Below are 18549 nucleotides of genomic sequence, written 5' to 3'. Positions count from 1 at the left end.
TTTTTTCTTATAGTTGTGACTTAGAGCAGCCTCAACTTTATTAATAACTCTTATGGGGCATACTTTGTGATAGACTTTTGATAATTTTGGTATTCAGTCTAGTTTATTTTTGTCTTGGCAAATGTCTCCTAAGTCAATCACAACGACTACCTACCTACTCCAGAGTTATTGCTCCATTTCATTACCTCTACTACACCTTAAAATTGGGATCTAAAAGGGAAATAATGAAAATAAATCAAATATGATTTCTCTGTCAGTGTGTTAGCAGATAAACTAGAATCATCTCAGAAATACTCAACTGTTCTTCAAAGAAAAATGGGAATAATGTTAAAGATTTATTTTCCTTTCTTAAGAGTTTCTTATTCTAACCTGGGACCAAGTAGAAATCATCAGAATTTGAAAAAAAGGTGGGGGAGCAGTTGGTTGCAACCACATTTTTTCTCAGTAACAAATAGCTAATATGTTAACATTTTGTTAAAACATGGAGTTGCCCTATAACATCCTTTGTACCTTATACCCCCACATTAGATACCTAATTGCCACAAATTTTACTCTGTCCCTACATTTATAATTTCTGTCTGTCTATCTATGGCTAGCATTTCATTCATTTTAGGAGTTTTTTTCCTGATATGTAGAACAAATTATAACCATATACTTTGCTTGACATTATGTTTTCACCACTTCCTTTTAACGCAAGAATGTTATATAAAAATTTGCTATAATTAAGGGGTTTTAATTTTCTCAATTTTCTTTCTTTATCTGAACTATTTAAAATGTGGACTTCACACATAAGTAAGAATATATTTTAGAATCTAGCACTTAATTTCTGCTCATTCATTTAAGGTAAGGAGGTAACATAATTTACTTTTATAGAGTTAGATAGGAGTAAGTGTGTTTTTTGTTGCCTCTACTTAAAAATTATTTGTGTTTTTCAAAGGCATTTGATTTATTAGGAACATTTTGTGCCATTGCGATTATTGTAATAAAGAGCTAACTAATTTGAAAACAAAGGTAATAGTCCTCAATTTTTTTCTACTCCATATATTATGACTGAACTATTAAGATAGGGAGAATGAAACTTCATTTACATTGCTATTTAGACAGTGTCATAGCTTACCTAATTAAACCATTATTCATTATTATTATATATTATACTGAACTTCAACATATCTATCACAAGCAAACCATAAATGTATAGCTTCTATAAGGCTCCAGAATAAATAATCTCAAGTTGCATAAGTCTTATTTTAAGCACTAAAGTTTTTTGAAAATTATCCCAATAGAATATGATACATGAGAATGAAATTTTAATGATCTAAATGGGAGAGAAATACTTATATATAAAGATATAAGATGTAACTCAAATGCATATTTCTTTGAATTTCTAAGTTTAGATTGCTGTATATGACAGATGCTATGGAATTAAATTTGCATTAGAATAGTGTAATTCAAAATGCAACTGCTTCAAGTAAATTCACACCTGGAAAGCTGAGCCATTCACTATCTATGAACTTAAAAAAGAAGACAATTTCAGCAAATATAATACAAATCCATAAATTTACCTAGCTGATATAATTTAAATTTCACTCCCCATCATGTTTTCTTAAAGCCAAAGATGTACAAGATATTAAAAGTAAGACCTAGGCCACTTAAATTGGAAATTTTTCTTTTTTTTGAAATTGATGATAGTCACTGATATTTACTATGGAGTACCAATTTCCTGACATTTTCTAAAAGATAATTCTGTGGTGAGAAACCCTATTGGTAAATTTGTATTAACTCTCTGTATCATGCAGTAATCTATAGAAAATTTAAGGTATTTAAATGTAAGAGTTTTGTTAAACATTATCTATACCCAGAAAGAACAGAAATTTTAAATGTGTGACAACTGTTGAAATATTAGAGTACAAACAGCATGAAGTAATAGACTACTCTAGGTCAGGATGTTTATGAAGAGCTTTCAATCACAGAAAAGTAGTTCAACTGGGTAATTGTAGACATCTCTTCTTTCACTGAATGTGTCTTATTCAAGGAAATATCATTTCTTAGTTTTTCTTGTACATGCTATCCTTCTTTAACAAGGCTATATTTTACTCTTTTACTCACTAAAAGTACATGTTGAATAAACTTTAAAAATATATAAATATATGAAACAGTTTATAACTGAGCAAGTACTGACCAAATTTTAGAGGACTGCCAACTCACTTTTGTCTAGGTAGTTAGGGAATGCTTTCCAGAGTATATATCATCAGATCATTACCATGAAAGCTGGATTGTAGTTCTTGGTATTTTGGTTTGGATAACTCCTGGGATATTAAGATAGGGAGACTAGAAGAGCTTGCTGGTTGGGAGTGATGGATGGAGCCACAGAATTCAGTTTTGGATGTGCTGAGCTTTAAGAGTCTGTCTGACGTGTGTTTGAGGATATATGTCTAGAAGGGAACTAAATATCTAAACCTAAGAGCTCATTGTGTGGAAAGTGGTTTTAGCCTTGGGAGAATACTAAGTCATGCAATTTTAGTGTTAGAGTAAGACTATCAGAGATACAACACAAGCATTTAAAGAACAGATGTAGCAAAAGAGGCCTTGTGAAGGAACAATCAGAAAAGTTTCAAGAAAGAAAGAGAGCAATGCCACATAAATTGTCAAAGGAGTAATTTTTAGGAAAAAAGAGTGCTTAGCAGTGTAAAATGATACGTGAAACCAAGAAAGGCACCTGGACACGTACTGTTATTGTGGTTGATAGTGATGGTGGTCATGGTAATCATGACTATTACTTAGAAGTATCCCAGGATAGAAGACAAAATTTCATGTTAGATATTAAGAGACCTGAATTCATATTCTAGCATGTTGCTTTCTAATCTTGTCACATAATTGTGAGCCACAATTTTCACATTTGTCAATAAGATGATATAACCTGTCTTCCCTACTTTGCAGAGTTGCATGAGAATCACGTGAAAGAAAATATATCTGAATCACTGATTTCAGTGATCAGAAAACATATCTGATCACTGAAAACTCCAGTACTATCTCTGCATTTATTAACAGTATGCTGAAAATTATACATTCATTGAATATAAATTAAATATATCACACTAAATTATATTTTAGAAATGTTTATTATAATTCAATGTAATAATGAAAACAGTATAGGAAAACAATTTTCTGAATTCTGCAATTTGCTGCATTAGTAGTAAAATAGCAAAAAAAAATCTCTGGTACTTTTTTATTAAATCCTGTTCCAATAGTAACTATATTTATAATTTAACTATTTATAAATAATTTAATGATAGAAGGATGTCAACAGGCTACTTGTTCTGTTAACCACTGCTACATCAATACAGTCTTCCTTCAGTATCCATGGGGAGGTGGGTTACAGGACACTACCACGTCTCCCCCCTGCCACCTGCTTGTCATGGATACCAAAATCTGCAGATGCGCAAGTCCCTTATATCAAATGGCAGAGTATCTATCTGCATGTAATCTACGCACATCCTTCCCATACATTCAATCATCTGTTTATTTATAATACCTAATGCAATGTAAATGCTATGCAAATAGCTATGCTAATAGCTATGCTATGTTTTTTTCTGTTTGTATTTTAAATTGTTATTTTTGGTTTTTCAAACATTTTTTGATGTGCTATTGGTTGAATTGACAGATGCGGCATCCATGGATACAGAGGGCCAACTGTATAAATAACATAAAGGAGAATAGATTGGAGTGAAGGGGGCATACTTGGCTTATCCTAAGAAATAGATTACTTTCTTGAAGTGTCACAGTGTGTCTATATGTTAGCTTTAAAAAGATGCTCCCCCATTAGTGTTCTAAAAATAAATCTTCAAGTGTTAATTAAAAAAAGAAAGTAAGAAAGAAAGAAGTAACATACTTTCAAGCAGTGATTATGCCCAGTTTGGTGTCTTCTCATGTAAATTTCACCAAAGTGCATTTTGAGTGAATATCATACAGTGAATGAAATATATGAGTAATTCTCTCTCATCAAAATTATAAAAAAATACATCTATACAATCAATTCTGAAGAAAAGAAAATATGCATAATTTTGAATTTGGAAGGACTTTTTAGATGTTATCCTGCAAATATTGTAAAATTACTTGATCTTGGCATAATTTCAAGGGAGTTGCTTCTCATGGAAACTGCCCATTTGTGCCCTTCATCACTTAGAGTACATGGGACAGGTAGAACTTGGAACAAATAATTTTTTAAGATAAGGCACAGCTCTGAAGAAATAGTCTTTGCCAGCAAGAGAAGAAGAGAGACACATGCAGACCATGAAAAATAGATCAATTTGTTGTGTATTTCCTTGTCACTGATCAGATAGTATATGAGAGATAACAATAGTTCATAGTTACTGTGAATTTACTATGTGCGCTGGGCTAAATGCTTTACTTACATTATTTTATGTCATCTTCCTACTGTCTTAGGGTTACTGCTACTTACAAATGGAGAAACTGGGATGTAGCGGTATTACATAACTCTTTCAAGGTGACCTGCTGATAAGTGGAGAAACAGGCATTATAGTCAAGATTGCTCCATATCCAGCTTATATATTCTGTCCTAAACCCCTTACTATCCTGAAATCAAGGATAAATCAGATATGAGGTTTTTAGACTCTTAGAAACTAAATCTATAAGTCATCAGACTTTTGTAAGGGTAGTTGTTTCTGTAGTGTTTGCCTTAGATTCTGCAACACAGAAAAATTATGTCCGCCCTCCATTAATTAAACAAGGACTTACATTCTTCTTGTTCTCTGCCAAGCTCTATTCTGAGCAATTTATATACCACATCCACTGGGTAAGTACTGTATGTATTCTCATTTTGCAGATAAGAGAATTGAGATTTAGAGATTACTGTCTGCGATCTAGCAGAGAATGTGGTTGTCATTCAAGCCCAGGCAGTCTAGCGCCAGAATGTGCTCTTAGTCACTGTATTGTTTCAGCTCTTACCTAGATTGAAGAAGATAAACCAAAGTCTACATTATTTTAAACAGGAAATACAAAATGAATATGTACTTAAGAGAGGTGAAGCTGTTACAATGTTTGTTTGTCACAAACCAGGGAAGGCTCAGAGGAGTAAAGAGTAGCTCAAATAAAAGTGAATTTTCTCTTCCTTTATAGCTTGTATGACAGGCGTACGATATTGTAATGGGAGTAACTATTAGATTATATTTTCTGTGGATTTCTTGTAGCCAGGTCAACCCAGCACTGTAGATAAGGCCCATGCCCTTCAAGAAGTAGAAATATTTTCTTTCAAAATACAGTGTTGGCAATAGCAAATATATGGAATTAACCCAAATACTCATCAATGATAGACTGGATAAAGAAAATGTGGTACATATACACCATGGAATACTATGCAGCTATAAAAAGGAATGAGATCATGTCCATAGCAGGGACACAGATGGAGCTGGAAGTTATTATCCTCGGCAAACTAACACGGGAACAGAAAACCAGACACCGCATGTTCTCGCTTATAAGTGGGAGCCAAATGATGAGAACATAGGGACACGTGGGGTGGGGGAACAACACACACCAGGGCCTGTCCATGGGGAGGGTAGGGTAGGGGGAGGGAACACATCAGGAAGAACAGCTAATGGGTACTTACATTAATACCTAGGGGTTGGGTTGATCTGTGCAGCAAACCACCATGGCACATGTTTACTATGTAACAAATCTGCACATCCTGCACATGTACCCCAGAACTTAAATGTTGATAAATAAAAAAAAAGAGTTAAATTATGAAGCAAATATGATGTTTCATGAATTCAAGGGTGATATTACATCTTGGAGTTTAGTGGCATGAGAGAAAAAAATATGGACTGAAGTAGTTGGGAGAATCTTCATGGATGAGTTAGGTCCAGAAGTAGGAATCAAATTTGTACAGAATCAAAGAAAACAGGATTTCTCTCAAGATCAATCAGGTGATTAACTTGAGTCATATCACAGAGACAAGGATTGGTTTTCCAAATAGTGTATTATGATCAATTGAACTTAAATATTATATTTTAGTTTAATAATTTACAGAGATGTATAGGAGTTGTCCATTTATTTCATGTTTTAAAAGTCAGGAAGAGGAGTGTAGGCTTTTGGCTTTAGGAAGGTAAGGCTTTAATCATTAGAACAGTAGGGCTCTGGACAGGGCTTTTATAAAATGATGGAGACTGTGTTTTCATAACAAGAATCTGCAGTTGTATGTTGGAGCCATTAGAAAGGTAGGACATGGAGTTAGAGAATTCTGAAATCCAAGGATTATAGAGAAAAGGAAGTGTGTAGGGTGATAACAATGGGAATGAAGTGGAATTGAATCAAAAGAGAATTGCTGAAAGAATAATGATTGATTGCTAGCTGCCTGGACATGGAGGGTAAAGCGGGGGATATATATCTGAGAAATGCCATTCCTGGGTGTATGTTTCTCTCTCCTCTTCCCCTCAACCCCAGCCTCCTCCACCTATCAATTATTCTGTTGGAATTTGGGGCTGGTGGTTTGGAGATAACTATTTTTGTACTAAAAAACTGAGATTTTCGAATGGCTTAGAAAAACTATTTTTTTTGGAGGTGCGAGCTTTTCAGTTTCATTGCCTGGTTACATGATATGTCTGTTCTGCTTAAATAAATTTGGCCATTCTGCTTTGTTTCCTACATGTGACTTTTAAAGAGCTTTTCTAAATTAATAACAAGTTGATAGCTCAGTATAACTTACAATACATGTTTGTTTTCTTACCCGCAGTTTTAATTTTAAAGACCTTTCAATAAACTCCAACCTATCCTTTCTCATCCTAGCAACTACCAAGAATAGGGGAGGGTTTTATGATTCAGTAGAGGTAACAGTATGCTGTAATTTGATTGGAATGAAAGATCAAAAGGTAGTAAATGAAATACTACCTGTTAATGTGCATCCTAGGATTTATCTCTGGGAGAATTTAGTGCTTTGGGGAGTGCATTAAACTTTCAAACCTGTTATACTCACACGAAAACAATAGATGGTTTTCCCTACTAGCAAGGGAGCTTTCTGTCTAGCAAGAGATCAAGGGAGTAAAAAGTATGAGTGAAGTACCCCAAAGTTGAGAGTCCAACCAGTACCTGAACAGTTTGGAAGAATGAATTACTGGAAGCCATTCAATTCATGACCTTCATTTTGTTACATATAGAGTTACACACAGTGTACGCCAAAGTGTGTAGCTTTATTTTGGCCTTTAATTGGTGGCTTTCTACTTATTTTAACATCTTGGGAACAGACAGGAATTTGGTTTTGAGAGCTTTTAGAAAGTCTTTTAAATCATAATATTTATCATAGAGCTTCAAATTTCAAAGTGTTTTTTGTTCTTCCCTCATCCTTAGCATATATTCCTTTCAAAACTTTCATCCTGAGTCCCTTAATAGGGTGCACGCTGAGGTTTGTACTCAATATACTCAATCACATACAATGATTGTTAAAGGAAATGTTACTATTTAAACGATATTTAAAATTTAAACAATATTTTCCCCTAAGTCTGTTTTTTATGACTATGAGTTGTTTACTTTAATACCAGACATAGGCTTATTTCTTGGTAAAAATGGAAAGGTTTATTAATTTGAGCAAAAATGTAAATGAAAAGTACTGTCAGAAGGTGTGAATGGATTTTACTGACTTAAGCAATTTAAATATCTATATTTCACAACTTGATTATAACTTGCTTTTAAAAATACCTATTTGTAAACCAACAAGGCATTATAGATGCCTTTCTTGACTCTCTTGTTCTAAACCAGCTATATGACCAAGTCCATACAATGTTTAACAAATTGCTTACTATACTTCTTAGCTATAAAAATCCTTTACAATATTTCTCTGTGGAATTGAATATTAAGACATTGTACCAGAAGACAAATTTTAGCAGTATATTTTTCAGTAATTATTTAAAAGTCACGAAGTACCTAAAAAGAATCTATTAGTATGATGGTGTGATCAATAAAATACTGTCTGAGGTCAGTATGTGTATCATGAAAACGATTGGGTTTGTTATATATGTTTATTCATGGTTAGGATCAGTAATGTGATTAATCCTGGGCACTTTTGCTTCCAAGTGGTCATTCCATGCTCATATATTTGAGTTGTAAGCAACTATTTGTATTTTTAACTTTTGTTCTCTTATGCTAATTTTAAGTGTGAACATTTGTGTATTATTTGCTGCATTAGTAAATGTTTTCCCCAAACAGATTAAGGGTTGTTGGGTTTAAGACTACTTTTTTCCTTTTTCTTTTTTTTTTTTTTTTTTTTTTGAGAGAGTCTCACTCTGCCGCCCAGACTGGAATGCACTGGCACAATCTAGACTCACTTCAACCTCCGCCTCTCAGGTTCAGATGATTCTCGTGCCTCAGCCTCCTGAGTAGCTGGTACTACAGTGGCACACCACCACGCCTGGCTAATTTTTTGTATTTTTAGTAGAGATGGGGTTTCACCTTGTTAGCCAGGCTGGTCTCAAGCTCTTGACCTCAGATGATCCACCTGCCCCATCCTCCCAAAGTGCTGGGATTACAGATATGAGCCACCGTGCCCGGAAAGACTAATTTTTTTTTCTAAAGTTTTTATTTTATACATTTTAGAAATGATGCATGGATATTTAAAGTTCTATCACCTTAATATCAGAAAGGTATTAAACTGATAGACCTGATACAGTGTTCTGCCATACATCTTGTGTGTGCGTTATCCTGTGTAAGGCCCACAACAATCCTTCAGGATAGGTGTCATTACTCTTGTTTTACAGGAAAAGCAGAAGCTGACAGCATAATGACCATATCATGGCTATTTGGCTTGAGGTTTCTCTTTCTTTTTATTGTTCTTCGGTTCTCAAGTAAGCAGTTGAATATGTATCTGGATTTCAGGGGAAAGTTTTAGACTGGAGATATACTGACAAATTTGTGCATGATAAAAAACAAACACAAATTTGATGTTCTCACAGAATGTTTTTGTGTCACAAAAATTAGTTGAAATGATTTCTACGTGTGGCACATTGTCAGTTTTGCACATGAAATACAATTACTGTTAAAGGAGCTACCCTTTTTTATGCACACAGAGCCTTTTATTCATAAGCTACAACAAATTACAGTACACAGGAGCACAAAGTGTATTGTGCTTTTTGGTTTTGCTTTGTATTTATTTCTGCTAGTCTTCAATCCCCTTTTCTATCACTTACTAATTTTTATGTCTTTGGGCAGGTCATTATAATTCTCTGAATCTTATTTTCTGGCTTGTAAAACCAGATCAAAAATTATCTAACTTGAATGTCATAGAATAGGAATCCCAGAAACACATTTAGCCATTTAGAACATGCTAAAAATAAAATGTAAAAATAAGGAGAAAAAGATGAATCATTATAACAATTTAAGTGGAAAATTTAGGGCATGCATTCAAACTATAGAACAACATCTATCGCTGGTGGCTCTGCCTCCTCTTCTTCCACCCTGCAAGGACTGGGCCATGGGCGGAAAATTGTGGGGCAAAGGAGGGGAGCTTTTCTGACATAAGCCAGAGTTTTCCTGGGAAGGAAAGAATATCTCAGTGTCTGATGCCCCTGTCAATACAAATTAATCCAAAAATAGATGAATCTGACATGTCTTTATACATCACACATCATCAAAAATGGATTTTAATGACAAACATTTTGTTAGATATTTTTGATCTTTTAATACCTGTGATAGCACCTTCCCAGTCTAGCTAGGTGGACCTGACTTTGAATTCTGATGACAGCACTCTTTAACTGTGTGCCTTGGATAAGTTTCATAATTATATCAAACCTGTTTCTACATCTATAAAATTATATTAATTGTGATTAATTTACCTAAAGTGTGGTTCTGAGCCTTTAATGAGGCATTCATGGAAAGGGCTAGCACATTGCTTGCCTCGTGCTCCACATACACTAGAGGTGATTCTATGAGTTGTTCACTTAAAGGGTGCTCAGATTATTAGAATTATGTTAACACTTCATGCCTTCACATATTCTTTCTTTCTGAAATATCCTTTGCCTTTTCCCTTTCTGTTGTGTTCCTGGGAATGCTATAATTTTATTTGTCCCTCTACCACAGTGCCTAACACAATGCTTGATAGTAAGAAAATGTACATTTTTGATGGAAGAATGAAAAAGAAACTACTGTACTAAAGGCAAAGAGATTGAACAGGTTCTTGGTGGAGAGGAGTTTCCCCTAAGGCTATTCTTGAGAAGTGAGAGTCAACAAGCTTTTTTCCGTAAAAGGCCTAGAGTTAATGTTTTAGGTTTTGTAAGCCATAAGGTCTCTGAAACAACTACTCAGCTCTGTCCCTGTATCGTGTTCGCAGCCACAGATAGTACATAATGTGAGGCTGCATTCCAATACAACTTTATTTTTATAGGACTAATGAATTTCATGTAATTTTCATGTGTCATCAAACTTTTGAGAAATTTTTTTCAACCATTTAAAAATGTAAAAATTATTCTTAGCTCATGGGCCATATAAAAATAAGCAGAGGGTTGGATTTGGCCTGCAGCCATAATTTGCCAATCTCTGAGCTACAAAAATAATGTGTAAACCAAACTGGAGGGAATTCTGGCTTATTAGTCAATGTCCATTAGACCCATCATAATAGTAGGAAAAGGATATTATGGAAATGTGAGGGGGCTTCTCTAGTGATATGTTAGGTTTAAACTTGGACTCAATTATTGTAAAATTCCTCAGTTTCTTCTCTGAGGTAGCAATGTCTAGAAAAGAACATGCATTTAGAATTGGGGTTTTACCAAATATCTTATGTTCTGACTTACAGGTGAGAGCTAAACCTTGGGTACACACAGACATGAATACGGAAACAGTAGACACTGGGGACTCCAAAAGGAAGGAGGAGGATAAGGGCTGAAAAAACTTTCTATCAGGTGCTATGTTTGCTGTCTGGGTGACTTGATCAATGGAACCCCAAACCTCAGCGTTAAACACCGTTGTAACAAACATGCACATGTACCCCTGCATCCAAAATACAATTTTTTTTTTTTAAGTTGAGTTTTAATCTCCTTCAATTAGCTCTGCAGCCTTGGGAAATCTGCTTAACCTTTCTAAGCCTTAGTATTATCATGTGTAAAATGAACATAATAATCACAATTTTTTTAGTGTTGTTATTAGAGAGTGTATATAATGCGTGGATGTCTAATAGGTAATCAATAAATTGTAGCAATTATTGCATGTTTAGATTTAGTGTTTCAAGTATGTTATTTCTCAAATCAGTTCTGTTTTCTCCTGTTATTTCTTTTTTAAAAAAAATAACTTTTAAGTTCAGGGGTACATGTGCAGGTTTGTTACATAAGTAAACTTGGGTCATGGGGGTGTGTTGTGCAGATTATTTCATCACCCAGATATTAAGCCTAGTACCTATCAGTTACTTTTCCTGATTCTCTCCTTCCCCCCACCCTCCGCCTTCCAATAGGCCCCAGTGTGCGTTGTTCCCCTCTATGTGTCCACGTGTTCTCATCATTTAGCTCCCACTTATAAGTGAGCACAGGTGGCACTTGGTTTTTGGTTCCTGCCTTAGTTTGCTAAGGATAATGGCCTCCAGCTCCATCATGTCCCTGCAAAGGACATGATCTTGTTCCTTTTTATGGCCACATAATACTCCATGATGTAAATGTACCGTATTTTCTTTATTCAGTCTATCATTGATGGGTAAATGTTCTACCTTAGCAGTTTTGCCTTTCTTACCCTTGCCTGTTTCACATTTATAAAAATTTCTTTAATGGCTTAAAAATTTGTGGATTTGAGTCAGAATTCTTAAAGGTGTTTCCTTTTTTATCTGCACATTTGCATTGTTTATACCAGTGGGGTTCAAAAGAAATATAATACAAGCCACATATGTAATTATAAATTGTATAGTAGCCACATTAGAAAAAAGTAAAAAGAAACAGGTAAAATTACCAGTATGTTTTATTTAATATCACATATCCAATATCCAAAATACATTTCAATATGTAATTAATATTTTTAAAATTGTGATATATTCTTTTTTATTATTTTATTTGAGACAGAGTTTCTCTCTGTTACCCAGGCTGGAGTGCAATGGCACAGTCTCAGCTCACTGCAACCTCTGCCTCCTGGGTTCAAGCTATTCTCCTGCCTCAACCTCCTCCAGTGGCTGGGACTACAGGCGTGTGCCACCACACCTGGCTGATTTTTGTATTTTTAGTAGAGACGGGTTTCCCCATGTTGGCCAGGCTGGTCTTGAACTCCTGACCTCAGATAATCCGCCCGCCTCGGCCTCCCAAAGTGCTAGGATTACAGGTGTGAGCCACTGCGCCCAGCCGATATGTATTTTTTTCATATAAAGTCTAAAATTTAGTAGAAACTTTATACTTATAGCACCTCTCAACCTATACTAACCACATTTTGTGTGATTTCTAGCCTGTGGCTACTTGAACAGTCCAGGCAGGCCCATACATGATAAATAGCCATACTTCAGACACATGGTATTCCCGGAAGTTCACCTTAGACTTTAGCGGTAGTAAACAAGTTCTTATTTTTTCTATATGACAATATAGAAATGTTTTGTATTGTATTTCAAATAAGTAAAAACGTACCCAACTCACAAAAGTAATGCTGTACTTTACAGACCGGAGTACACTGGGAAGCATCAAAGAAGGAATCTTGAAAATCAAAGAAGAACCATCCAAAATACTATCTGGAAATAAGTTTCAAGACCGGTATTTTGTTTTACGAGATGGGTTTCTCTTTCTTTACAAGGATGTGAAGGTATAGTATTTGAACATGCATACATTTTTATTTGTGTGGGTATTAACATTTGTATTTTATGCTACTGTCAGCCATCTCTCTTGGAAGTCACTGCCTGTAGTATATAAAATGCATGGTAAGCTGATGATTTCCTTCAGCCTATGGTATAAGATATTAATGCACTCAGTAACACAGTGAATAATTTTATAAGGCCTTTTTAGGCACCTCAGATTTTGAGGGGCAGTAAATGACTTAAGCCCTGAAGAAAAGTCTAATATGTATTATAAATCAACATCTCAGTCAATAAAATTAATAGAGAATGTGTGGTACCCTAAAATAAAAGGCTTCAGATTAGCTACTGGAAATTAATAAAAGGTGCAATAAAATGACCAAACCCAAAAGTTAAAATAACTCTTATTAGTATCTTTCCTATACGGTTGAATGAATTGACTTATTTTTAATTTCATATGTATTAATGTAATCTTATTGATATATTCCGTCTAATTTATTTCCCTAAAAGATCTTATTAAATAATTGTGGAGTGGATAAGAGAATTAGAGATATAAAAGAGGGAGTAGATAAATGATGTAGCTATAAAAATATTGAACTTAACATCAGAAAATCTCATCTCTGTGAAGAGCTGGTTACATGAATAAGTAACTTAACCTCTCAACCTCAGTATCCAAATCTGTAATTTAAGATAGTATGAGTTCTGCATGTCAGGTTGTTTTAATGCTTAAAAAATAATATATGATTTTTTTTATATTCTCTGGGTGCAGGTTACACCAGTATGTTCACTTTATTAAAATTCATGGAGCTAATATGTATGATTTGTGTACTTTTTATATGTGTATTATATATACACTGCAATTTTTAAAAAGCATTAGGATAAAAAAAGTAAAACAAATGTGCACAGGCCCCACCTCCAGGGATTTGGTTTTTATAAGACTGCGACAGGTTAACAGCATTTTTCTTTAATTTGTTGAAATTTTTTTTGGTTTTTAAGTTCAGGAGTGCAAGTGAAAATTTGTTAGATAGGTAAACTTGAGTCATGGGGATTGGTTTTACACATTATTTCATCACTTAGGTATTAAGCCTAGTGCTTATTAGTTGTTTTTTCTGATCCTCTATGCTCCACCAACCAAAAGGCCCCAGTGGGTGTTGTTCCCCTCTATGTGTCCATGTGTTCTCATTATTTAGCTCCCACTTGTAAGTAAGAACATGCGTTATTTGTTTTTCTATTCCATGTTAGTTTGCCAACGATAATGGCCTCCAGTTCTATCCATGTTCTTGCAAAGGACATGATCTCATTCTTTTTTATGGATGCATACTGTTCCATGATCGTGGTGGATACGCCTTTTGGTGTGCTGGTGAATTCAATTTGCCACTATTTTGTTGAGGATTTTTGCACTGATGTTTCATCAAGGATATTGGACTGAGGTTTTCTTTTTTGTTGTATCTCTGTCAGGTTTTGGTATCAGGATGATGCTGACTTCATAGAATGAGTTAGGAAGGAGTCCCTCCTCAATTTTTTGGAATAGTTTCAGTAGGAATGGTACCAGATCTTATTTGTACATCTGGTAGAATTCAGCTGTGAATCCCTCCGATTCCTGGGATTTTTGTGGTTGGTAGGCTTTTTATTACTGCTTCAATTTCAGAACTGGTTATTGGTCTGTTCGGGGATTCAGTTTCTTCCTGGTTTAGTCTGGGAGGCTGTATGTGTCCAGGAATATACCCATTTCTTCTAGTTTTTCTAGTTTATATGCATAGAGGTATTCATAATATTCTCTGATACTTGTTTATATTTCTATGGGGTCAGTAGTAATATTCCCCTTATTGTTTCTGATTGTGTTTATCAAATATTCTCTCTTCTTTATTAGTCAAGCTAGTGGTCTAATAATATATGTGAAAATTCTTTTTATAAATATAATGTAATAATAATAGCATGCTCATCCAAAGATACCACTAAGAATATGAATAGGCAAGTCCCAGATTGAGAAAAATGTATTAATAGGTGTACTAATAGTCCTAGATTGAGAAAATGTGTTAATTAACATATATCAGAAAAAGACTTATATCAGGAGTATAAAGAGCTCTTCTAAATCAACAATAAGAAAAGCAGTTCAATAAAAATTATGGCAAGGATAGAACAGACATTACATGAAGGAAGATGTAGAAATGGCCAATAACCCATTGATTCAAAAGTGTTCAATATCATTAATAATCAGGAAATTAAAACTAGAACCACAAGACACTATTTTACACTCATTGGTATGACTAAAATCTTAACAGTGATAACACCCAATGTTAAAAAATGATGTAGAGTAATTAGAACTCCCACATAAATTGTTGGTGGAAGGGTAAAATCACACAATCACTCTGTAAAACTGTTTGTCAGTTTTTAAATGAAGTTACTAACATAATCTACTCCATGATCCAGTGGCTCTACTCAAGCAGTACAACTACTTGTACTCACTTGTACAAGAATGTTCATAAGCAGATTTATTCATAAAAGCTGATAACTGGAAGCATTCCAAATGTCCACCAATAGGAAAATATTCTATTCATATAATGTAATACTACTCAGCAACAAAAATGAATATTAAAACAAGCCACAGCATTGGTGAGTTTTTAAAACCTTTGAAACCAAAGAAACTTGACACAAAATAGTATCATATAAGTCTGTGCATAAGAAGTCTAAGAACAGGCAGAACCATTCTATGGTGATAGAAGTCAGAAAGTGTTTGCTTAGGTTGGGGACAGAGTTTGCTGCAGAATTGCCAAGGAAAAGGGTCAGTGGGGTACTTTCTAGATAGAAATGTTCTTTCTCCTGTTTTGGATGGTGGTCACATGGGGGTATGCAGCAACAACTCTCTGAGATTCAAGTAGTACCAAGGCAATTACTTTAAATGTAGAATGAAAGTCAGCAGGACCTGGAAAATACTTTTTAAATATTGAATTATAAAATTCACTTGGGTAAACATTGCTTGCACACTTATAAGTGAATGATGCTTCACTGTGTTCTGTTGTGGAGATGCACAAAGAAAGACCAGACTTTAACATCTGTTAATATGTTACAAAGAAAGAATTGTTAGGCAGCTTTCCAAAGCTGTGGCTGTCTTGTTCTGTGGCTTCTGTTCAGCACTCCGTGTGCTTTAATTACTTTCTCTGTGTATTCCTCCAGCAGGGGAGCCTCCATGTGGGCATGAATAAATCATAGTAGCATTGTATTCTGTGTGTACATTCCAATGTTTGCTTTCCTCAAGGACAGTGGAATGTCCAGGCAGGAGACTAATAAAACAGCCTGAATTCTGCAGCCCTTATCACAGATTCATATTATATACTGCATTTGAACCCCCACTTGATATCCAGAAGGGAGTCTGTGTGGGTATCAAGTGGTTACTATCATTTATTATCATTCTTCAATTTTACCCATAGAGGAATAGTAGATTTCCTAGAATTATGGGGTTATGTGATAGAACACATCAGATTTTAAGGTTCACAAACTTTACGTTTATGCTTGTGAAAATACAGGCTAGACTTCACAGCTTATTATTCTAGTCAGCTAGAACTGAATCTGATAGAATTTTGTTTGGTTTTGTGCGGTGGACCACCCACCTTGATTTTCAAAAGACTGATTTCTTTAATCACGGTCCTTGCATATACATAATATGTTGGTTAAGGATCACCTTTGCAGTTGGCGTATTTAGAAATCAACCTGAACTTTTTCATCCCGTCAAGAAACTGACACTTTTCATTGTGTAGCAACAGAAGGTTGCTAAAAACAAATATAGTAGTTGGTGGTAGTAGTAATGACAGTGCAGTAATAATAGCAGCAACTAACATTCAAGTGGGTACTCTATGCGAAGCAGAGTTCCATACATTTTATTTGGATTATCTCATTTTATCTATACAGTTACCCCACGAAATTGGTACTCTTATTATTCCCACTATGCAGATGAAGAAAGACTCTCAAAGACATTACATAACTTGTCCAAAATCACATACACAGTAAGCGATGGAGTCAGAATTCATTTCCAGGCATTAGACTCCAAAGGCTCCATGCAGAAACTTACAAAGGAAATTTAACATTTGTATTACCTTAGTGTTTTTGCTGAAAGAATTTTATGTGTAGAGAGTAAGTTTACTTTTATTAAATAGTATCAAACATTTTTAAATAAGGAAATGCAAACAGTTCAGTTTTTATACTGTTTTCTCTCAAGCTGATGTACACTTTAATATCTGCCACAGGGAAGGCTGTTCATGCAGTGACTTTTACAGATGCATTGTTTTTGTAAGTGAGATGAAGGGTCTCATATCCCTTAACAGAGTAAGTTTTGCTTTAAGAATTTGTATCTTTTTGAAAGGATCATCTTGCTCAATCTGAGCTAACTTATATAACCTGGTAGGCAGTGATAGTCTCAAGAACTTCTCTGAAAACAGTGCTCTTTAAGGATACTGAACACATTTTTTAATAACAGTGACCTCAAGTTATGGAATTATTGTCTGATTATTAAGCATTTGAAAGTTATATTTGCATATCTGTCAGAATAGATTAATGCAACTGATACTTTAATTTTTACATTTTGAAAAGCAGATGAGAGATTCATGCTTTTCCTTTAAACTCAAACTATGATTATTTTCAGCACATGACTTCATTTTGTTGTTTTTTCATGTTACTGATCTGTCCCTATTAATATTGATGGTGAAGCCATTGGCGATGTTAACTTTGTAAATGATTTTATAGTAAATTATCAACAGTAAAATATCCTAACCTTTTTGAGTAAAGACTTAGCATTTTTTTTAGTGGTTGCCATTAATATATGCATGCTTGTATATATTTTTAAAATGATTTAGTTAAAAGTGAGGAAAAATTACAAATTGAGAAGTGTATTTAAAGCGACTTTGTGTTAATTAGAGATAATTTATGAATGCTTATTAAAAACAAATTGGGGTAATACACAGGGAAAGATATCTTTTGTTCTGCAAGTTTTCCCTGAACAGAAAATGTTAATTGCTTTCAGACTTAATTTACATAAAAGGTGAGAGGTTTCAGAGAATATTACCATTATACTGTTAATGGTGTGAAGAAAGCAAATGGGTAAAGGGGATCATTAAAAGTTGCCTATACTTTAATAAGCAAACTCTTTTTATGTGCCAGGAATAGTTGTTTAAGCACGCTCATTTAATTGGCTAACTTAAAAACTTCACTTTGAAATGGAGTGGCTGAAGCAACACATTTCAGACTTCATAATAGTCTAGTATATTGAACTTTTTGGAGAAATTCTCTGTAAGTTACACATACCAAAAGAGAAAGTTGTAATAAGCCAACAGTAAAGCGATCTTGCCAAACGACATTTCCTTTTATAGAACTTTCCATTAAGATCTATATAGCTCTTCTTTATGAATATTCAGTTTCAAAACTGAAATGGAAAAGAATGTGTTTCTACAATTGCTGATCTCCTCTCAAATTATATCATTTGTGTTTCTTTGGACATGCTGTGGTATAAAGTAATGAGCCTGCATGCCAGGAGTGACTTGGGCAGTCAATTACCTCAGACTCTCAATCTACTTATTACCAAAAGTTTTTCAAAATGTAGGCAGTCATGAAATCATCAATGTCCTGTGTAAATGAAGACTCTCTGGTTCAGGCACAGTGCTTCTCATTCTCCAATATGCAAGTCCTATCTTCCCCATACTGCTAGAGTTGCAGCCAACCCTGCTACCTCGGTTGGGACTGTGTCTGAGGGAATAGCAATCTAAATTATTAAAAGGAACACAAACCTTGGTTGTAATTTGATTTAACCTCTGACA

The 18549-nt window shown here is 34.5% G+C and overlaps 1 protein-coding gene across 9 annotated transcripts in view; it reads left to right on the top strand.

The window, feature by feature from the left end:
- Positions 1 to 18549, top strand: part of ARAP2 (ArfGAP with RhoGAP domain, ankyrin repeat and PH domain 2) — a 219135-nt gene that overhangs the window by 180797 nt on the left and 19789 nt on the right. For all 9 annotated transcript variants that reach the window (XM_055111263.2, XM_034958425.3, XM_003832149.5 and 6 more), the window contains one exon: positions 12617 to 12756. In XM_055111263.2, coding sequence (XP_054967238.2) covers positions 12617 to 12756 — 140 coding nt within the window. The remainder of the gene's footprint in view (positions 1 to 12616; positions 12757 to 18549) is intronic.

The sequence above is a fragment of the Pan paniscus genome, chromosome 3, assembly GCF_029289425.2.
Source record: "Pan paniscus chromosome 3, NHGRI_mPanPan1-v2.0_pri, whole genome shotgun sequence".
In the NCBI taxonomy this organism is placed as follows: domain Eukaryota; kingdom Metazoa; phylum Chordata; class Mammalia; order Primates; family Hominidae; genus Pan; species Pan paniscus.
This window is presented reverse-complemented; position numbering and strand designations above follow the sequence as displayed.